The 19,244-nt window shown below is 39.7% G+C and overlaps 1 protein-coding gene across 3 annotated transcripts in view; it reads right to left on the bottom strand.

Moving 5' to 3' along the window:
- Nucleotides 1-61: 61 nt before the first annotated feature.
- Nucleotides 62-19,244, bottom strand: part of unc5ca (unc-5 netrin receptor Ca) — a 205,299-nt gene continuing 186,116 nt past the window's right edge. For all 3 annotated transcript variants that reach the window (XM_056377039.1, XM_056377038.1, XM_056377040.1), the window contains 8 exons: nt 17,756-17,891; nt 16,991-17,078; nt 13,906-14,074; nt 11,238-11,471; nt 9,254-9,403; nt 8,875-9,039; nt 6,388-6,566; nt 62-3,991 (listed from right to left, as the gene is read on the bottom strand). In XM_056377039.1, the coding sequence (XP_056233014.1) occupies nt 3,829-3,991; nt 6,388-6,566; nt 8,875-9,039; nt 9,254-9,403; nt 11,238-11,471; nt 13,906-14,074; nt 16,991-17,078; nt 17,756-17,891 (1,284 nt within the window). In that variant the 3' untranslated portion in view covers nt 62-3,828. The remainder of the gene's footprint in view (nt 3,992-6,387; nt 6,567-8,874; nt 9,040-9,253; nt 9,404-11,237; nt 11,472-13,905; nt 14,075-16,990; nt 17,079-17,755; nt 17,892-19,244) is intronic.

Genomic DNA, 19,244 nt, shown 5'->3' with positions numbered 1-19,244 from the left:
GAAATATAAGTCCTGGGAAACAGCTCTGCTGAAATAAGCCAAGCATGACACATTTTCAGCATTGCTTATAAATATAATTTATTAATTGTCTTAAAAATTCTTTCTTACACTTTGTACAGAAAACAATTAGAGGAGATAGAGAGGCGAGCATTCAGCAAGATTGAGCAAGATTCATGAAGCGTGCCAGAATTAGCTAAAATGGACCAACACTACCCCGCACTAATCAAATCAAATCACTCCTGATAGTAAAATAAAAATGCACTTACAAGGACAGCTCTAGTTATAGACTTCTATCATGATAACCAATGCCAAGTTTGCATAGTAGACACTGCTTTTACAAAAAAGGAAAGAAACTTAAATAAAAAAAAACTTGAAACATACAAACTAGTATCTAACTGTACTGCTCTTTTTTATATTCTGAAATTTGCCAAATATAGCTGACAGTACACAACTGTACATACTGTGGATAGAAAATATTTTTACATACTTTGATATCTTAACACTACTTTCTTCATTTTCACATCATGAAGGATCACCTTCTGGAGGCCTACATGTGCTCTCCTCATGGAAACTCCTTTCATCAGTCTACTCTCCATTAACAGTCTATCCTGCTGGTAAACTGTAGACTCAGAACATGGCAAGGATCAAATTTTGGGTGAAGTTACACAGTAATTTGTAACTTACATTTCTTAACTGATTGTTTCCTTGAACACGTTTCATCGGTTAAAAATGAGATCTCATATGACTGTGAGTTCTACCTTTGCGTTAATTGGAGATGTTGATGATCACATTGTATGAAAGAGACATTTTTGTCACCTTTGGGTTCATGTTTTGTTCTGAAACAAACTGAATTGATGAGTTGATGTTTTAGGCTTTTATCCCTTTGATTTCCTCACATCTGACATCAGCAGTAACATTTGCAAACGCACAAGACATCCACTCTGTCATTTAACCATGCACCTTTTCTGATTTGGTTCATAAGGCTGTCTGAAATCAACACGCACACATTTTGACGACTGCGTGTACTACGTCTGGTTTAACACCGGTACAAGAGGTGTGATTCTTAACTCGCACATTTCTGACGGACTGCACAAAGAAAGAAAAATCAATGTGAAAAAAAAAAAATCTATGTCTCAAGGTTTCCTCCTGTGTGGATAGCCACGAGATCAAATCTGTCATAACCAGGTGAAGATCTGACCTTTTGCACCAGTGTTAACGCAGCCTCTGCCTGCTTGGTTTTCTTTACAATATCCTCCTCAGTATCTCCTCTACATACCTGATGTTCAGTTTCATATGGCGTCTCTCCATAGTCCAGAGCAGAAATATCTAAACTCCAGGTTTTGAATATTTTACATGTATTTCCTTTGAACCGCGTGTTCATGCTGTCTCTTACATGGTGGATAGAGTTCATGTCCCTGGGGGCATCAGACAGTGTTTCAAAAGCCACTAAAAATAAGGCTGTTTTTTTCCCTCAAAGCTTGCGTATTGGAGTTACACCTTTTCATCAGACATGTTGTCTGGGGTCAGTGCATACATTTGACAGCCAGCCTTGGTTCACAATGTTGTTCTGCAAAACACAAATATATTACACTTCATTTTACATCAACCCCCTTTGTTGTTATCTTGATTTTTAGCTCTAACTTGCAAATTTTTCAACAAATACACCATGAGTTGGAATGTTAGTTGCTGACGGATAATTGTTTGAGAAAAAGGGCAACTAACTGATATGTTACAGATCCCCCACCCCCCCACACACAGTTCACATCTATAAAAACATTAAAATGGCAAAAAAAAAAAAAAAATGTTAAGGTAAATAACACAATAATGATCACTCAACAAAAATATTATGGTAATACAAGGTCATTAGGATGAACATGATAATCATGTATTTACACGTTTCAGACGATCAAAAAAAAAAAAATGTAAATGCTGTTACACTTTAAAGGCCACTGGATGGTGCTAGTGACCAGCAAAGTCATGGTGGTGATCACAGATGAAATCACATGTGGCCTGATGGCAGGTAACAACTGACATCCTGTGATGATGCAACACCGAAAAAATGAAAGAAATATATATATGTAGGCTATATATATTTTAGTAAATTAAAATATGATTGATAAAAATCAGTATATTTGCGTACATTTAGCGGTAATGAATGATATCAGCTGTCTTTAATTCACTATCACGTAACACTATGGTACTTTGTATATTACGCTATTTAAAAACACTTGTGTTTTCACTTCTAGTTCATTCCTTTTTGCTTCTTCTCTCTTTTCTCTGAGTTGGACCCTGTCCAGAAACAAGCCCCAGCAGTCTCTCAGAGAGACTCCTGGATCTGAGGTTGTAGTTAACCATTAGTGGTGATGATAGCTGGAATCCCCCAAAAAACTCCTCTTTGGGGAGGTACAGAGCAGCAGCAGTGCAGAAATTTATATATTTTTCTTCGGGAAAAGTTGTTTTCCTGAAGAAAAATATGTACATTTCTAAAAATAGTCAATGCCGACTCCTATAAAACAAACATATTTATGTACTGTATACTGTACTGTAGTACATTGAACATAAATATAATAAATAACTGACCATCTGTATCTTTACCTTGTTTATCTGTTTATCATAAGTGCAATTTTAAATATACCTCAAAACAGACAATTTAACAAATCTGTCACAACAATTCTCCATTGAGATTGGCAAACAAAACACAAGTTTTCACTTGCATCCATCAGGTAATAATCTTTGGACTGGCTATTTTAAGGAAATTTGACATTAGAAGTTAAAAGGCAAGTGGACAGCATGTTCGGTTGCCTTTGATTTTGTAATTCCTGATTTCCTGTGACCTAGACGATTTATCTTCATGTTGTGGAAGAAAGCCACAAACTCACTGCTTTATCTAGCACTAATTTAAACATCACTTATGATGTTATGTCAGGCAAATAGGGAAACCTGTTGTCTCGGGCTTGTTTCTGGTCAGGACTATTGATTGACAGTCACTGTGTAGCGAATTCTGTTAGCAGGAAATGATCCACACATATGGACAGCAGAATACATAGAGCGTTCCCTAGGAAACGATATAAAGACAACAAACTGTACTGGCAAACACGTACAGCCAAGGCTAACAGGAGAGGAGTGGGATCACTTCTTCATCTCCCCTCTCTCATTATCTGTTTTCCATCCTGTCCTTTCAGATGATCATCTGCAGCTTCTTCCATCATTTTATGTTTGCATCTTCCCTCCCTTTTGTAATCAGTTTAGCTTCTCTCTTTGTTTACTCTCATCTTACTAAAGAGCCTCTAAGTCACTCTCTCTCTTTCCTCAATCTACCTTCTCCCACTCTTCTGTAATCAGTTTAGCTTCTCTCCCTTTATGATACTGTTCCATTCCTATGGAGGTTTTCAAGGTCAGTACTTCGGCTGCTTCTTTTTCTTTTCCTTGCTTGTCTTTGTTCAGTATAAAGTAACAGCAAGAGAACAACTGGTGTTACACTAGACAAGGTCTTTTTTTAGGCGTGTGTATGTTTTGTTTGTTCCTGATAGACTGTTTGTGTGGTAGGTAGGGTTATCTCTCCTCCGGTCACACACGACACTGCAACATCGCGCAAACACACATATAAAGATACGCATAGCGTTCCAGCACCAGCTCGAGCACCTCTCGTTCTGTCTGTTACCATGTCGACTTGATTACCATGGTATTTAACTGGTACTCAATCACCATGGCAACAACTTTTCTTTTGCTCACATCTAAGTCGTTCATTGCCCTTCCTGCAGTATCAACCGTAGAGAATTCACGTGTAATCGTCTCTTTTTGTCATTGTCTGGTAACCACTTTGCTATGTCAATGTTCCGTTGTCATGGAGGCGAGGGTGCTGTCATGGCGACCCATCTCTTCCAACACAGCGGCCAGTTCATTTAGGTCTCCATCGGGAAAGTGCTGGGCCTCCCAGAGATCCAGGATCACACCTGTTGGACTGGACTTGGTGGCAAAGTAATTCAGGTACCTGGAAGAATCAAAGAGATGATGAGGGATAAAAGTTATGGTAAATATGGTAATAATATGGTAATAATATATGGAGACCTAAATGAATTGTCAGCACTAAGATACTTAGACATTCAACATTTCTGTCTTGGAACTTCAAATTCACAATATAAAACAGTAACATTATACTGAAGCTACAGGCTGCAACAACCAATCAAAAGGAAGCCAAATATCCAGCACCTGAGGGAATCATCACATCAATAACTGATTGAAAATCTTTAAAATGAGGCAAACTACATGTGTTAAAATCCATAGAATACAAGAACAATCATGTTTCAGTTTTACTAATGAAGACAAAGAAACACACAAACGTAATACATATTATACAATACCAGTTATGTAAGCTGGGATATGGCAGCCTATTTGGAAAGCTTGAAACACACTCAGGTGATGACATAATCACCTAGAAAAACCTTCAGACAAAACCCTCTTTATAACCCTTTGCTTTTTTGAAAGGAAATTGCTGTAGTGCTTGCACATCTTAAAATGAAACTGGTATGTTTGCAAAAACCAAAGAACTATTATGAAAAATATTCTGATAAAGGTGAACAATTTGTACTTCCCCATACTGTAGTGGAAAGCTGAGATGATCCCCTTCTATTCATCATTAGCCTTGTAGAATTTAAATGTAACGAATTATTGCCTGGCATCACCGCTCTCTTGGGGACTCTCACTTAAAACCTGAAGTCTTGTTTAAACGTATTGAACGCACATGATATCAGACAATATAACAAAACAGACAGAATCAGAACTATAAAGCTCCCTGATTAAGTCCTGAATACCGCATGAAGTAAAATTGGACTTTAGCCCGATCTAGCCATCTTTAGCCATCTGAAATGTGGCAGATGACGTCTTTTATTTTAGAAAATCTGACAGTACAGTGTGTTCAATTCAAACTGTTTTAAACAAATAAGGAAAGAGATGCATTTTGAAACTGCAGTAGAGAAAAAATATATCAGCAACTCCACAGAGAGAACTGTTTTTATACTAGCGGTAAGAATTACAGCCGTCCAAAGTCAAGTACACAATGATGGCAGAGGAAAAGTCGAATGATGAGCCATCTGTGACAAAGATCTCAACGCTGCTTCAAAGTGGAAAAGCCATCAAATCTGAGTCTCATGGGGATAAAAATGGGACTTTCTGTTCCTGTGTAAATCCTGCGATTGTGCTGTTGGCACACACTGGTACAGTTTAAACACAAACACAGACATGTACAACACTCCTCTGCTCCTCTCAGTCAGTTTTTCCTCCAGCACATTTTATTCTTGTTTCATGCTTCTTTCTCTCACTGTAAACAGCTAATAAAGCCATTTTCATCACTTCCTTTCTTACTTTGCTTCTTTCCTTCTCACTTTTTTCTGTCTCAGACTCCATCTGTCTGCAGTATGTGATAAGGGTATCCTGCTGTTAAGTGAACTCAATAGCTAAGACCCACCTCTTTGTGTGTGTGTGTGTGTGTGTGTGTGTGTTTTCGTTCGTGCGCACGTGTGTGTTCCCACCATTTGTGAAAGTCGTGTGAGGAGTGATGGCTGTGACGCCAAAGCATGAGTCATACTTTGAAGTCAAACAGACATGATGTGGCAGTTACAAAAGCAGAGAGGAAAAAAGACGGTATTTCCTTGTTGGATCATTTCATCATGCTCCTTTTGAAGAGTAGGGTTTAGCAGAAATGTGGAAGTAAACAACGATTTGGCTAGCTGTACGTTCTCTCACCCACTGATCAGGAATATTCGGTGCCCACATTAACAGACTGCATCATGAGCTGGCAGCCTGTCGGGACAATGAGGTGCACTTGTGCCCAATTATCCTCTCAATATCTGCCTCTGCTTCGCTAGCTGCTGGTAAATGAACCTCCAGACTGAATCATCAAGACACACCGGGGATAGAGATATTAAGGATGTTATCTTTGAGTCTGATGCAGATAGAAAATGGCATCCTCACTATTTAGGTGCATGGGAGTCCAGCAGTATTGCATTTTACGCAAAGGTTCTAAAGTACAGTGTTGAAAGTGAGTGACCCAATGTTTTTCTTTGCGCACAACTGTTTTCCACTGTAAGAAAAGACACAGTCGCATACAATTAACGTGATCATACCTCATTGATATTTGTATGTGCTTTTGTACCTTAGAGTCCTAAGGAGATGAAATAAGTAATATAATAAGAACAAGAGTTTGATTTTACCTGCGAGGACTCAGGTCACATTTAAATTAATAGAAATCGACTCAGACAAGACAACCTTGATGGTCTGCCATCCTGTTTGAGACAAATTTTTATGACTAAATGATGTTCCAAACCAAGCAAAACGCCTTAGGGAAGCATAAAGGAAATAAGTGATAAAAAATTTGTGAACATGTGTCACCTGTCAAGGTTGAGTTTGTGGGCCAGCATCCTCCAGTCATTGCCTCTGGTCTGCGGTGCATCCAGACTGCCACACAGCTTCTGTCTGATGGATAAAGGAATGCGGAAGGCATTAGGCCCCACTAAGGTTGTGATATTACTGGCGGGGTCCATCAGGGACGTGTCTATGCATTGGACCTCCTGGAAAGACAGAAAAGAAACTGGTCAGTTGTTTTTGAAAGGTTTAATTCACTGGGAAATTAGATTTATGTGTATTGCTGTGTGCTTAGAATACTATAGTGTAACTTCTGCAGTAGAGACACAAGAGAGCAGGGGTGGATCTATAAACTATATACAGAAAAGTCTTCAAAGTAAATTATGAATAATACTGAGGTTAGATTCAAAGCTACATCTCTAACTTGGTGCTTCTGGCAAATATCCTGCTTCTGGCCTTCCGTGTGACCAATTACAGATGAGTCTCCTAATTAATACAAGAGTGAAACAAACACAAAGATCTGCTCCCGAGCACTCTCTCTCTCACTGTCGATCTATGTTGCTTTCTAAGCCTTCATCCCATTAATCTGCCACTCCTGGGCTGAAAGGAGGCAGCAGTCTAATGAATGTAGCTTGGCAGAGGGAAACAACAACTGCCACTGTTGATGTGAATGATTACTATTTACAGCGTCTACTTAGCCCCAATTTACAGCAGAAAGCTCTCTGCGGCTGGAGAGTGAATGACTGATGCAAAGAGACATCTCTGTTCCTCTGTTGAAATAATAAATGTTTCAAATCTGCTTAACTCTCCATTGTTCAACACTGCTCGCTGGTTGAGGGTCTACACTGTTTTATTTAATGCATTACACACACAGACTCACTGAATATTGTTTTAGCTGTTCAGCTCTAATTACCGCACATGCCGAACATCCCATGTGACCATAGTAATTATTTTGTAAGACTAGGTGTGGCCGATGTAAAATGGATTAGAACTGATCGTTTGAAAAAATATTTGTGTTGCGGCAAAAGAAGCGTCTTTCCCCATAAAGTCATAATATAGGGTTAGAGTAGGAGTAGGAGAGAGTAGGAGAAAAGCAGGATGGGACATTTCTATTATGTGTGATTTTGCACCTCTGACAGTTTAATAACTTGAGAAAAGTCACAGAAGGAAATCATCACAACTTCTTTAACCGGATGTAGACTTTACAGGCAAGTTGTGAATGAGAATTGATAAGTGACTCACAAAGTTGTTTTGCCAACATTACTTAGTGTCAAAACATGAGAGAAAATGTACCTACATATTAAAACTGTGGCTATATTTGAATTTAGTGCCCTGAACTATTCTGCTTGCTTCTTGAGTTGAGGTATAAAGTAAAGGAGGATAATTGTCTGTATTTGTAAACAGGAATGGTGTGCACCCTTGTGTCCTCCTGCAGATATTAGCCAAAAGAAAAGTATGTTTGAGAAAGTTTAGAAACTGTGTCTCTATTAAATAGCCCGTCCACCTGAGAGCACTGGCAAGTTGAATATTGTAATCAGCTTTTTTTTTTATTGATATCAGTGTGCGCCTCAAAAATCTATAGTGCATAACCCTGGGCAGGATGACACAAAAGTGGTGCAAAGATGGTTGAGATGAGTGGAAAAAGGGAAAGAAGTGAGGCAGAGCTTCTACACTGAAGACAGGCAATATGCTTGGATGAAGGTTGGAGAACGATGACTAACCTTTAATCACTTTGAAATGTTCTGCGTGTTACGACCAGGATGTATCAGCCCTGTTAACTGGAGATACCTTGAAACTAATCAACACTGATGAGCAGCAATTTAAAAGTCCACTACATGCATTTTTCTCTAGGCTACAGACCTTGACTTTCATTCTCATTTTGCTCAGTGACCAGAGCTGGAGGAGGACAAAATATGTGTACCCTTCCATTGCAACTGCTATACTATATGCAGCAAAAAAAAAAACAAAAAAAAAAACTATCCATCATGCCTGGTTAACCAAGGGTTAAAAAATTCTAAAGTGCAACGCTATCATCCGTGAACACCATGGGAGAATTCAAAGCAGTGACATTCCAACAGAACTGTCTGACCTTCGACCAAAACCGTTCACACATGGCCACAGACAGACACACCCCGCACACACACGAAGACACACACATTCTGTGACTTTGTGGTTACATGGCCCAGCAAAATCAAAGATGAGTTATTCCTCTCGTGTTATGTGACCTCTAGCCCCAGTATGAATGATTGAACAGAGTCACAGAACCACAGCAGGAACCCTGAATGTCTGACAGACAGAGGAAAAACTTGGTGACTTTAGGACTTTTAGTGCCAGAATGTAGAAGTTAGTACAAGGATGTAGAAGGAAGCCCTCTTCCTCTATGTAACTGTGTTCATTTCTTTTCAGTATGTATTCTATCCTTCCCTCAACCAGTGTGACTTAAAGGAGTCCTCGCACAATATCCAACAAACAGCGTCTGTGTGGCTGCGTGAATGTGAATTTCTACCGCCTTACCTCCTCCAAAGTGTTGCTGAGCTGAAAGATCTGTCCTTCTCCCTCCACCTGCCGCACACACAGTTTGCAGCTGATCTCTGTGGTGGCTGGGCTCAGTCTCTCCAGGGTGAAGGTGCAGTGAAGAGTTCTCTGACCGCCGCTCCACACCTGGTAAAATGGGATCTCCTAGAAAGTGCACAAATAATACTTTTATTACTTCATCAAGGTGAATAATAGTGAGAACGTTTGAGGCAAAAATGTACATGTAACACAAAGCCTTACCATAGTGTATGTAGTGTAAACATAGAGTAAAGTAGAACTATAAACTGTGACATTTGCTGTGTGTGCAAAGATAATACCCTACCTTTGAAGTGTATGTGTGTGTTTATATCCCTCTCACCTGATACTTTGCGATGAGCTTGCTCTTCCAGTGTGTGTGTGGCACGTCGTGGATTGACAGTCTCAGATTGTGTGTGCTGTCTTTAAAGTTCAGAGTCTTTGGCTCGTCCAGAAGCTTCCCTCCCATCTGGGTCTCCATCTGAAGAACCTCCTACACAAAATCCACACGAAAAAACAATAACTGCTTAAATTGCTTTTCCTTCATCTTGCTCACTGAACATTAATTCTACATACAGCATTAGAGATGGTAGACAGCCTTTAATTTATCTGGCATAATTACTGCAGACGATGCCGTCGTGAATTCTTGAATGTTGCCTTGAAGCAGCAACACAGCACGGTGAAACACTTGAAACACATCAAAGTTTTCATTGAGATATCATCATACATCTCAGTAGGTGTATTCCCTGGATTTAAGCAAGGCTTAGCTCTGCTAACCACACTGAACCGAGGAGAGACATTTGGATGCTCAATGATAAACCTTAATTAATAACGCACCTCCAGTCAAAGTGCTGGTGTTGTGAAAAGCGGGGAAATTAAGCATATCTTTCATTTAACACAGGGAAATCAAATGACTTCTATTACTTTGATTTAGAAGATGACCTCAATGCACTTCACTACTTAGGAAAAAACACTGAGAAGTAAACTTAATTCTGATCAGATTTTGCAGCACACTTTTTCCTCTATTATCATATCATTCAGACTCTCTATACTCTACCTACCACCTCACCCAGGACAGATTCAGAAAGGTGATGAACTAGACTTAACAAAGGCTTTTGTTTTAATTTACTGTCTCCGTTTTCAGCAAATGGGAAAAAGTCAGTTAATGTAAAACTGCTATTACCCATTTGATGTCTTTGTCCACTTGGTGAACTAAAGGAAGTAGTTGATTTTACTTTGCTGTGCTGCAGTTGTTTCAATAATACATTGCACACAGTCCTGTGGGGATTTTTGCTCATCCTTTTCACATTGACTTCTGTATATGAACTAAGCCTACACCATGAGAACACAAAGAAATTATCTATACTCTACGGACACACCAGCATGCATAATGATAAACACACACTGATAACATCAACATATTTACATGCTCTTGAAATGCATTCGCTTAAATGAGCAACCCCCCCACCCCACCCCCCACACACACACACACACACACACACACACACACACATTTATTTTCTGATGGAAGAATAAGTTAGTCATCAGTGACTTCTGATGCCTCCAACAGCCTTTTCAAAATAATCAATTCCTCCTTCCCATCATCTTCCTACGTGGCAGCTCCACTGTAGACACACAGCAGAGACTTCCTCTTTGAAACGCCAACCGATCAATTATACTACACAAAGTCTCCATCATTAAAAAGTCCACCTCTCAACTTTGTTTTCAAGCTACAATCGCTTGAAATGTTAAAACTGGTTGTGCGCCGACGCTTGTGTGAGTGTGTGCATGGCTGTGTGCCACACTGACACTTGACTTATCATTGCATGCATAAATTGCCAGTGTTAATCTCCCATATCAGATGGTCCCTCCAGTGCTTTGAATTTGTTTGAATTCTAAAGCATCGCTATTTTGACATTGCTTGACCCTGTTTTGTTTACTGCTTCTCGGCTCATTTCCAGAAGACTAGAGGTGAGGAAACTTCTATTTATGACTCCAGACAGTCACTTCTATTCAAGCTATAATATATTTTATTTCAAATGCAAATTATGGGTTATTATTATTATTATTACGAGTGGTCGTAGAGAGAACAAAATCCCTCACAGGACTAAAGAACACAACAAGGCACTCAGCCTAAAATATCACACCTCTCTTCCTTACCTGCACTGTTATTCAAGGCACCGGAAAAACTTGGCAAAGTAATATGTACTGTAGATACATACTGTATATGATATGTCCATATGTATACAACGTGTGTGCACGCATATAGGTTAATTCAGTGAACCGAAAAGCAACTGGGTTTGAGTCATTTAGTTCCAATACTTCACCTTGAGTGCATCCTGTGTGTCATCCAGACAATAGACCCTGATGTGATAGTCCAATGTTGTGCAGGAGACGGGTCCAAAAACAGCCAGTTTGAGCCTCTTGGCGGCTGCCTTGCCCATTGATTGGCCCACCAGGCAGTAAGTCCCCAGTGTCTCTGTTAAGATGTGACATGCCTCTGAGTCCATCTGCACATAGCAGGGGGTGGTGAAGTTTTCCTCTCCCACGACAACCACATCCTGTAGGAATCATACACACAGAGTCAAACGCATTCTTAGACTTTCACAGTGTCATGCTGGGTCCAAGATGGGTGGCTGAGAGTGGCATTTTGTAAGTTTTCAAATACTGAAGGGTGAATTTACCATGTGAGCCTTTATTCATCTCAACCGAAGATAGATTAAGGGCTCTTAAAAAGAGGTCTGCATTTTCCAATCTCTGCTGTATTATAATATATATTATTACATATTAGTAAGTAGCCTGTTTGTCTTGTAGTCAATTCCTATTTACAGCAACAATTTGCTGCTGTCAAAGCAAACTCAACCTTTGCTTGATCTGTTAAAGGAAACATCTAAAAGGAAATATTGGGTTTCATCAACATAAATAACTAAAAAAGAGCCAGTCTTAGTTAAACAATATATGACAACAGTATCAGTGTTTAAACAACATACTATGATCAGTGAGAGTATGGCATTACTATGTCCCTGTGCTGATAGAGAAACTGTGGAAATGTAGATTATTCTGAATTTACAGAGTCAGCCACAGTCCAGGAAATCTTGTTTTCCCTCCTTTTTTATTTGAGACCAGATTTTATTTGTTTGTACATCACAATTGTTAAATCCTGGCCTTTATTTGAAGACCGGCTTTATTTGAGAATTTACGGACATTAAGCCACTTTCTGTCTGTTAATATAACACAACTGGAGCCATTCCGCTAATGCAAACAGCCCCTGTGTAAACAAGGTTGTGGTTTATACCTGATACATTCCTTTGTTGCTATAAACAGTTTTTTTACAATGCAATGGCAGCACTGATGTGTGAAGAGCTGCACCAACTCTACACATTTATTCTTTATTTTTAAGCAAGCCTGACAAAAAATCTTGAGTTTGAATCATTTTGGCTTGTGGATCTTTTTTAAAAAGATAATAAACAGTGTGGAACTGCTCCTGTTATTCTGGTAATTGATCTTAGAAAACATGCTACAGGATGTTTAATTCACCAGATTGTGAATGTATTCATGACGTGATGCTGAATTGAAATTTGAATGCATGTCTGCTTGTACATATGACCTATGAAAGTAGATCATGGTGTCCATTAGGAGAATGATGGCACTTAATCTGAGCCGTTGTCGGTAAAGTGTGCTCAATTCCTCTGTGATTATCTGGCTGTTGCTCATATCATTCCCACTGCTCTCTGTCATAGTCTGAATTATGGTAAATCCATATGGCTCTTTGGGTTGAGGGAGGATGCACAGGCTCACTGCGTTCTTTTCATATGACCAATGAATCTTCAATTAGTTGTGCAATGCTCGCGTAATTGTGTGTGCATGTATGTGGATGCAAACACACTGCAGCACGGATGTTGTGCGCTGTGCACGCAAGTGTGCGATGCAAATATTGAGTTTGGAATACACAGTTCCTTCAGTCGTGTTCCTACAGATGCACTGAATCAATACAAAGGGGTAGGAAAGCAATATGGTATGAATCTGTTATTACTGGTAATCATAACCATGGCTGCTCCCCCCTGATGTGAGGGGAATTCAATTACCTTCCTCTCCCTGTTTTGAGGAAAACTTTCTGATGGGAAATGGATGTTCTTCTGAAATAAGAGAAAAACAAATCGACTTCCTGATGAAATTCCACTTTTCATTTTTCTCGTCTTTACCCAGTCTGCACCCAACCCCTTCTGTGCATCTCTCCCTCTCTCTCACACACACACACGCACAGACAAAGACACACACACAGAATCTTATGCATGGCTAATTGTGCAGAGACATTGTGTTGAGCTGTGATAAGCAACAGAAGACAGCATACGGGGGCCTTGTAGACACAGTGATGCTGCAAGACAGCCTTATCACCCACACCCACACACAAGGATACACGCACGCACATGGACGTGCACACGCACACACACACATGCACACGCACGCACACACACACACACACACACACACACACACACACACACACACACACACACACACACACACACACTAACAGATTGCTGAGGTAGAGACTTCATGCTGAGAGACACGGGAGGAGGGAGAGAGAGAGAGAGGGGTAGAAAAAAGGAGGGATAGAAACATAAGAAGAAAGATGAGAGAAGAGGAGGATGGCAGGAGCATAACAAATTGCTTCTGATAGGAGTCTTCAACCCCCTACTTGTCTACTAGCCTGTAGGCACTTTATGTTTACCAAAATTTCCCTCCTTTTCTTTCTTTTGCTCTCCCTCCCTCACTGCATGTGTAATGCAGGCTACTCTTCAGGCTGAAGTAATGTATGTGTATATGATTGCGTATTAATAATTTGTCTGTGTGCAGGTGTTAGACTATTTAGTGTAAACACATATACAGACACTGTCCTGGTTAGAGCAGTGGCATTGAAAAGCTGCGCACTTTAAAAACAGAGCTCCATGCACAGGACACACAAACACAGAAGACACAGCGCAGAACACTCGCCTCCCACTCTCCCATGGCCAGTTGGTTCTTCAGCTGTATGAGCCAGTCTTCCTGGACATTGTCAGCGCAGTGGTGGATGGTGAGGATCACTGGTCTGGTCAGCAGGGCTCCTGGAGGTCCACAACTCACCACAGGGCTCAGCACTGTCTGGATGTCCTCGACCGGGGGTCTGGAAAAGACAGATAACACTGAGGTGAAATGATTCTTTAGAAAAGAGCGACAGGAGGGCTGCACTGTTGGCTACCAATTAGTGTGAGCATCAACTGCAGAAAGCTGTATTGATTTCACTTCTAGTCTGTGCTATTTAGTCATAATGTTCATATATAGAAAACCTTGGCTAGCAAAATAAAAAAAGACAGGTGGACCGTTACACTAGAGTAGGCTAGACTAGCTTAGAGCAGATGAGAAAATCAGAGAACAAAACAGATCAGAGCAGAGCAGCACAGATTCAATTAGAGCTTTGTTAGTGTAGTCAGCAGGGCTTCAGACGGGCCTCAGCTGGAGTCAGTAGTTCACAGCTCATGGGCAGAAAATAAATGACTACTGGTCACAGATTCACCTGCGTTTCACAGCAGAAGTGCTGGAACCTGTTGTTAAAGCAACAGAATACTTCAGCCTCTTCCACTGTGAATAAGTGTGAGATTACACATGAAGAACTCCATCCATATTTATAAGCCCACTGTCATTTGTAAATTGAAAAGTAAAACTACATCCTTAAACAATACTTAACTATGAAAAATACACAAGGAAATGACTGGCTGAGTTCTCCTGTGTGATCCATTATCCAGTCATGTTCTTCCCTCATATTGCAGAAGATATGCATTGACTGGGAAAGAGCCCATAAAGATAGAGGAGATGGATCTAAATTTTAAGTGATTTTTTTTCCAGCCCACCTTGTGTCAGGGGGGCACTAATCCTTAGCAGCATTATTGATTCAACTGCTGGAGCTCATTATTGACTCATGAAGGGTTCACATTGGGTAGGAGAAGCTAACAGATAAAAACAGTATGACTCAAACTGTAACAGCAGCCTTTGATTTACCTAACGCAGGGGTCACCCCTTAATGAATTATAGTGTTATTGATTTGTAATTTTATGTATCTTTTATTACACAAATAGAGGAAATAGATGTTTTAAGTGTGCGCATGTGGGAAAACTGACAGCTAGGGGTTAGCTTTTAATGAGCTTAACCACATGCATCTGGCTTGCTCAGTGTTGCTGAGGTAAGTCAATGTAGCCATGTGATTTTTGCTTGCCAGCTATTGACTGAGATGAAGACAGAGGACAGTGAAGAGGTTTGACTCCTAGAAATACTGTAGCACACTGCAGGGGGGGGGGCTAATTCTTATTGACTGCTGTTGATTGAGGAGAAGCTTGATTAGATGCATGGGGTAGAATATCTGATTCAAACTGTAACAAGTGTCTTAAAGCTCAGCTCTTGTTGATGCTTTAAATAGTTGGTTCACCAAAACTATTAAAGAACATATTTACTCACTTACTCTTTGTGGTATCCAGCCATGCAGATACTTTTTTTTTTTTTTTGAGATTGCTTTTTAGAAACATTGTTGCTCCCACCAAGCAATACAGTGCAGGTGGTTTATAGTGATTTCAGCATTAAAAAATATATATTTAAAAGAGTCAAAAGCAATGTGTAGTTCTAGAGGCAGAGTCCTTTTCACAAGGGACGCTGCACAAACCTTGCTGCAAACAGTATTCACTGAAACTATTTTCCTCTGAAGAAATAGCCCCTATAAAAACAGCTGATAGCGTACTGAATGGATTATCCAGTGTAAACTGACCACTGAGTTGCTGTTGAATTTTCACCAACAAAATTGATTCACCTCCACTGTTCTGGAATGTGTGGCAAAAAAATCACAGAGACAGATACCTGAAAAACCGGGCAAATAAAACCCAAACCATCTGCATTGCTCTGAGTGAGAAAATGTTCAGTTCTACAGACATATTTTAAATTTACCACTTGCAGCTGCTCTGAATGGTTTAGCTGTGTTAGTGGGGAGAAGAGAGAGGATAGACAGGCAGAAAGACGGCACGTTTTCAAACTAAACAAGTGACTTTGAAGGGACAGTGAAAAGCAAACCAGCAGGATACATACTGATTCTCTCAATTTAAATCCATCCAATCCAACCATTTCTCTCTCACATAACAGGAGGAACAAAAATATCTATTCTGATCTCGATTTGCATTTGCAAGCTTGTGCAGACACCTGTGTTCATTTATGTTTTTACCACACACTGTAGTGACCCCTAACTTTCAAATAGAGTCCCAAAAAATTCACCAAATCTGCAACACTGGAATATAGAAATCTTCTCCCTTTCCTGTCGTGTCCTACAGACAGCTTTACCTCAATCATGCACATGGTTTGGGAGTGAAGGATTATAGTACATGTAACAGGATTTCAGTAATCCCAAAAATAGCCACTAATCTGTTAGTTACTGTGGAAACAGTGATCTCTTTGCATATGCTTTCAAAAGCTCAGTGTTTGGTTATTGGATCTATAACATGAAGAGAAAACAAATCTGCTGGTCGCACTGCAGCAGCAGAACTTTCATACATCTTGTTATGAGCTCTACATTTTTAAACTTTGGGAAACACTGGTTAACGATGTAAATTCTGTGGATTACTGTGGAGATTATAATGTTAAGTTGGTCACAATTAATATGTAGAATATTCCCTTACAATCTCCTCAACTTTGCTTCTTAGGAATTTTAATTCTGGCATTAATATAAGCATTCTGCGGCATTAACCGACCTCTGTTCTAGGAATCACCAAAAGAAGGTGTGCATGGATAAACCATACACTATAAATAATAATGATTCATCCCTTTCTGTTTGTCCTAAGCCCATGTCACACTGTGAAAGCCTCACCGTGCAACCATACAAACAGGTCTGAGAAGCTGCTGCCCAGGAGAAACAGAGAGAAATACAAAGAAAAACGATGAAACAAAAAGAACACAGAGGGAGACGCGGAGATGAAGAGAAAAATGTGGGACAACAGGGAACAAAAGAGAGAGAGTGAGAAAAAAAAACAGAGAAGAAAACTCAGTGAAATAGAGAGACAAAGCTTACCTCAAGCTGTCCTTTCTGTGCACAGTCACATACATCTCGTACACCCTACCCTGAGGAACAGCACCCGCTGGAACCAACAAACTCACACCTGCAGGAGGGAAGACAGGGGAAGCAGGATGGATGGAGGCAGAAATGAGTTTCATCACTGGATTTATTAATTTCACCATGCACAACTGAATTATTGAACATGAAACCTATTATCACTTTATCATTATGATTAATAATTGAATAATCATTTTTAAAGGCAACCCGTGTAAAACTTTCTCTTAAATATATCATCAACTGAATTGTGCTTAGATGTTTTATAGCTTCTGAGAGCTGCTTCCTATCAGAGAGTTATATTATTCATTATTTTTCCCTTCCTACTGCTTTTAAATCTGAACATAAGTCTACTGAAAGTTTCTTTTCTTGAACATCTCAAGGCTGTTTTGTCTAGTATGTTGACTGTGTAGTGGTAGCTAGACACTTTTACTTACTTTGTGTAATCAGTTTTTAGTAAAGAAAATGGATCTGGTCTTGTTTGAATTTATAATAATTCTCATTAGACAGTATTAACTTTAATTTGATTAGATTTAATTCTAAATTCTTACTATCATCAGCAGTTAATGTAATGTAATGAATTATTATTTCTTAATTTAATAATAAAAATCCAGAAAATGGTCCTGGATCTGAAACCCAATACTGAAGAATCTATAAAAATTTAATTACTTAACGTCAGCCACATTTATGTTTAGGCATTAAATGTTTGTAGAATAATAAGTTTACCAGAGTTTGGAACGATGAGGTGTCCTCCCTGGTTGTTGAAGGACCCGTGGGCTGTGCAGGAGGGGTCTCTTGTTCGGGCTAAGCTCTGGTTGCGGAGGTTCATGGTGTCACTGTTATCCAACAGAGACTGAGTTACCTAGGAATGAAAATACAGCAGTGAGAGCAAGAAAGATTTACGAGGTATAAGGAAACATAACATGCTGAAACTGACTGAACTGGGCATGCTGCTGATCAGCAGAGACTGGATCAACTGGAAGTGTGAAGGTATTAAAACCTATTGCTGAATCAAGGTATGATTGGACTGAGCAATAGTGTTTTATAGCAGCAGAGATGCATTCACCTTGGAAATCTTTTTTTTCTTTTCTGACATTGACTTTATTGTACCTCTATGACATAAGAAGAATTTGAATGGATACATGACACTTATGGCAAACAATATGAAAAATCCTTGGGACTTGGTCTGTATTTTCTGTAGCACTGCAGTTTATAATGTTATATGTTACAGTTAGTGTATACTACTGTGCATACCCTCATACATAAAAGCAAGCTACACCTATATTCCGAGGAGGCTGAAAGACGTGGACATATACATGAGCAGAAAATCAATGTGGTGTGGTCTGAAGGACGAACTTCCTCTGAAAGAGCTGATGTTAAGTGTTGTAAACATACATCCTCATGAAACCAAAAAAGTTCAAGGAGGTCCAGAGAAGTCGTGTGCGCAAGGCCAACATCTTGTTGCCGAGATCATTCAGTGTAGTTTCATTTTTGCCAGGTTGATTAGGGCAAGCATTGAAAGGGGAATATGCTAATGCTCCCTTTTCCACTTGAATTTCACTGCATTCATCAAGATGCTTTGCTTTTTTTCTTTATGTTTTCTTGGTATTCACTAACTAAAATGCTACAGGGAGGATCTGCATCTGCCTGGGAGCGCTGCCATAGGGCTGAGCTGGCAGGCTGTGAGAAGAGGGCGGATTTACAATAGACCTATGAAACCACCTTAGGGTAAGTGGTAAAATATGACCTTCTTTGCATTTCTTCATCAAAATGTCCACTGCAAGATGTAAAATAAGGACTTAACATTCAGTAGTTTACTCCAACATCACACAAAACTGGCAAGAATTTGCCTCAGTGTGTTAAGGACAGACACCACACTAAAAACAAAATAAATGCAAAAAAATGAAGAAAAAAAAAATCCTCAAATCAGTGAGGCAAGGTCAGTCACAGACACAGCAGTGGTTCAAAAAGGGCACAATTAAAAACCAGCAATAATAAAAGTTAGGTTTGGCTCTTGTGCTGCCTGAGGATAGGTGCTGTAATGAAAGCGAGCGGTTTCATCTGTATTTGTGACAACTGACTCTGGTATGCATGCCATGTAGTTTACAGAGCAGAGTGAGGAAACTGGGGCACTGAGCTGCATGTATACTAATGGTGTTTGGTTTTGTATTTATGTGACTGGGAATACACAGCTACCGTGTTTCAGTATTTCTCA

This window comes from Seriola aureovittata, chromosome 5, assembly GCF_021018895.1.
Source record: "Seriola aureovittata isolate HTS-2021-v1 ecotype China chromosome 5, ASM2101889v1, whole genome shotgun sequence".
Classification (NCBI taxonomy): Eukaryota; Metazoa; Chordata; class Actinopteri; order Carangiformes; family Carangidae; genus Seriola; species Seriola aureovittata.
This window is presented reverse-complemented; position numbering and strand designations above follow the sequence as displayed.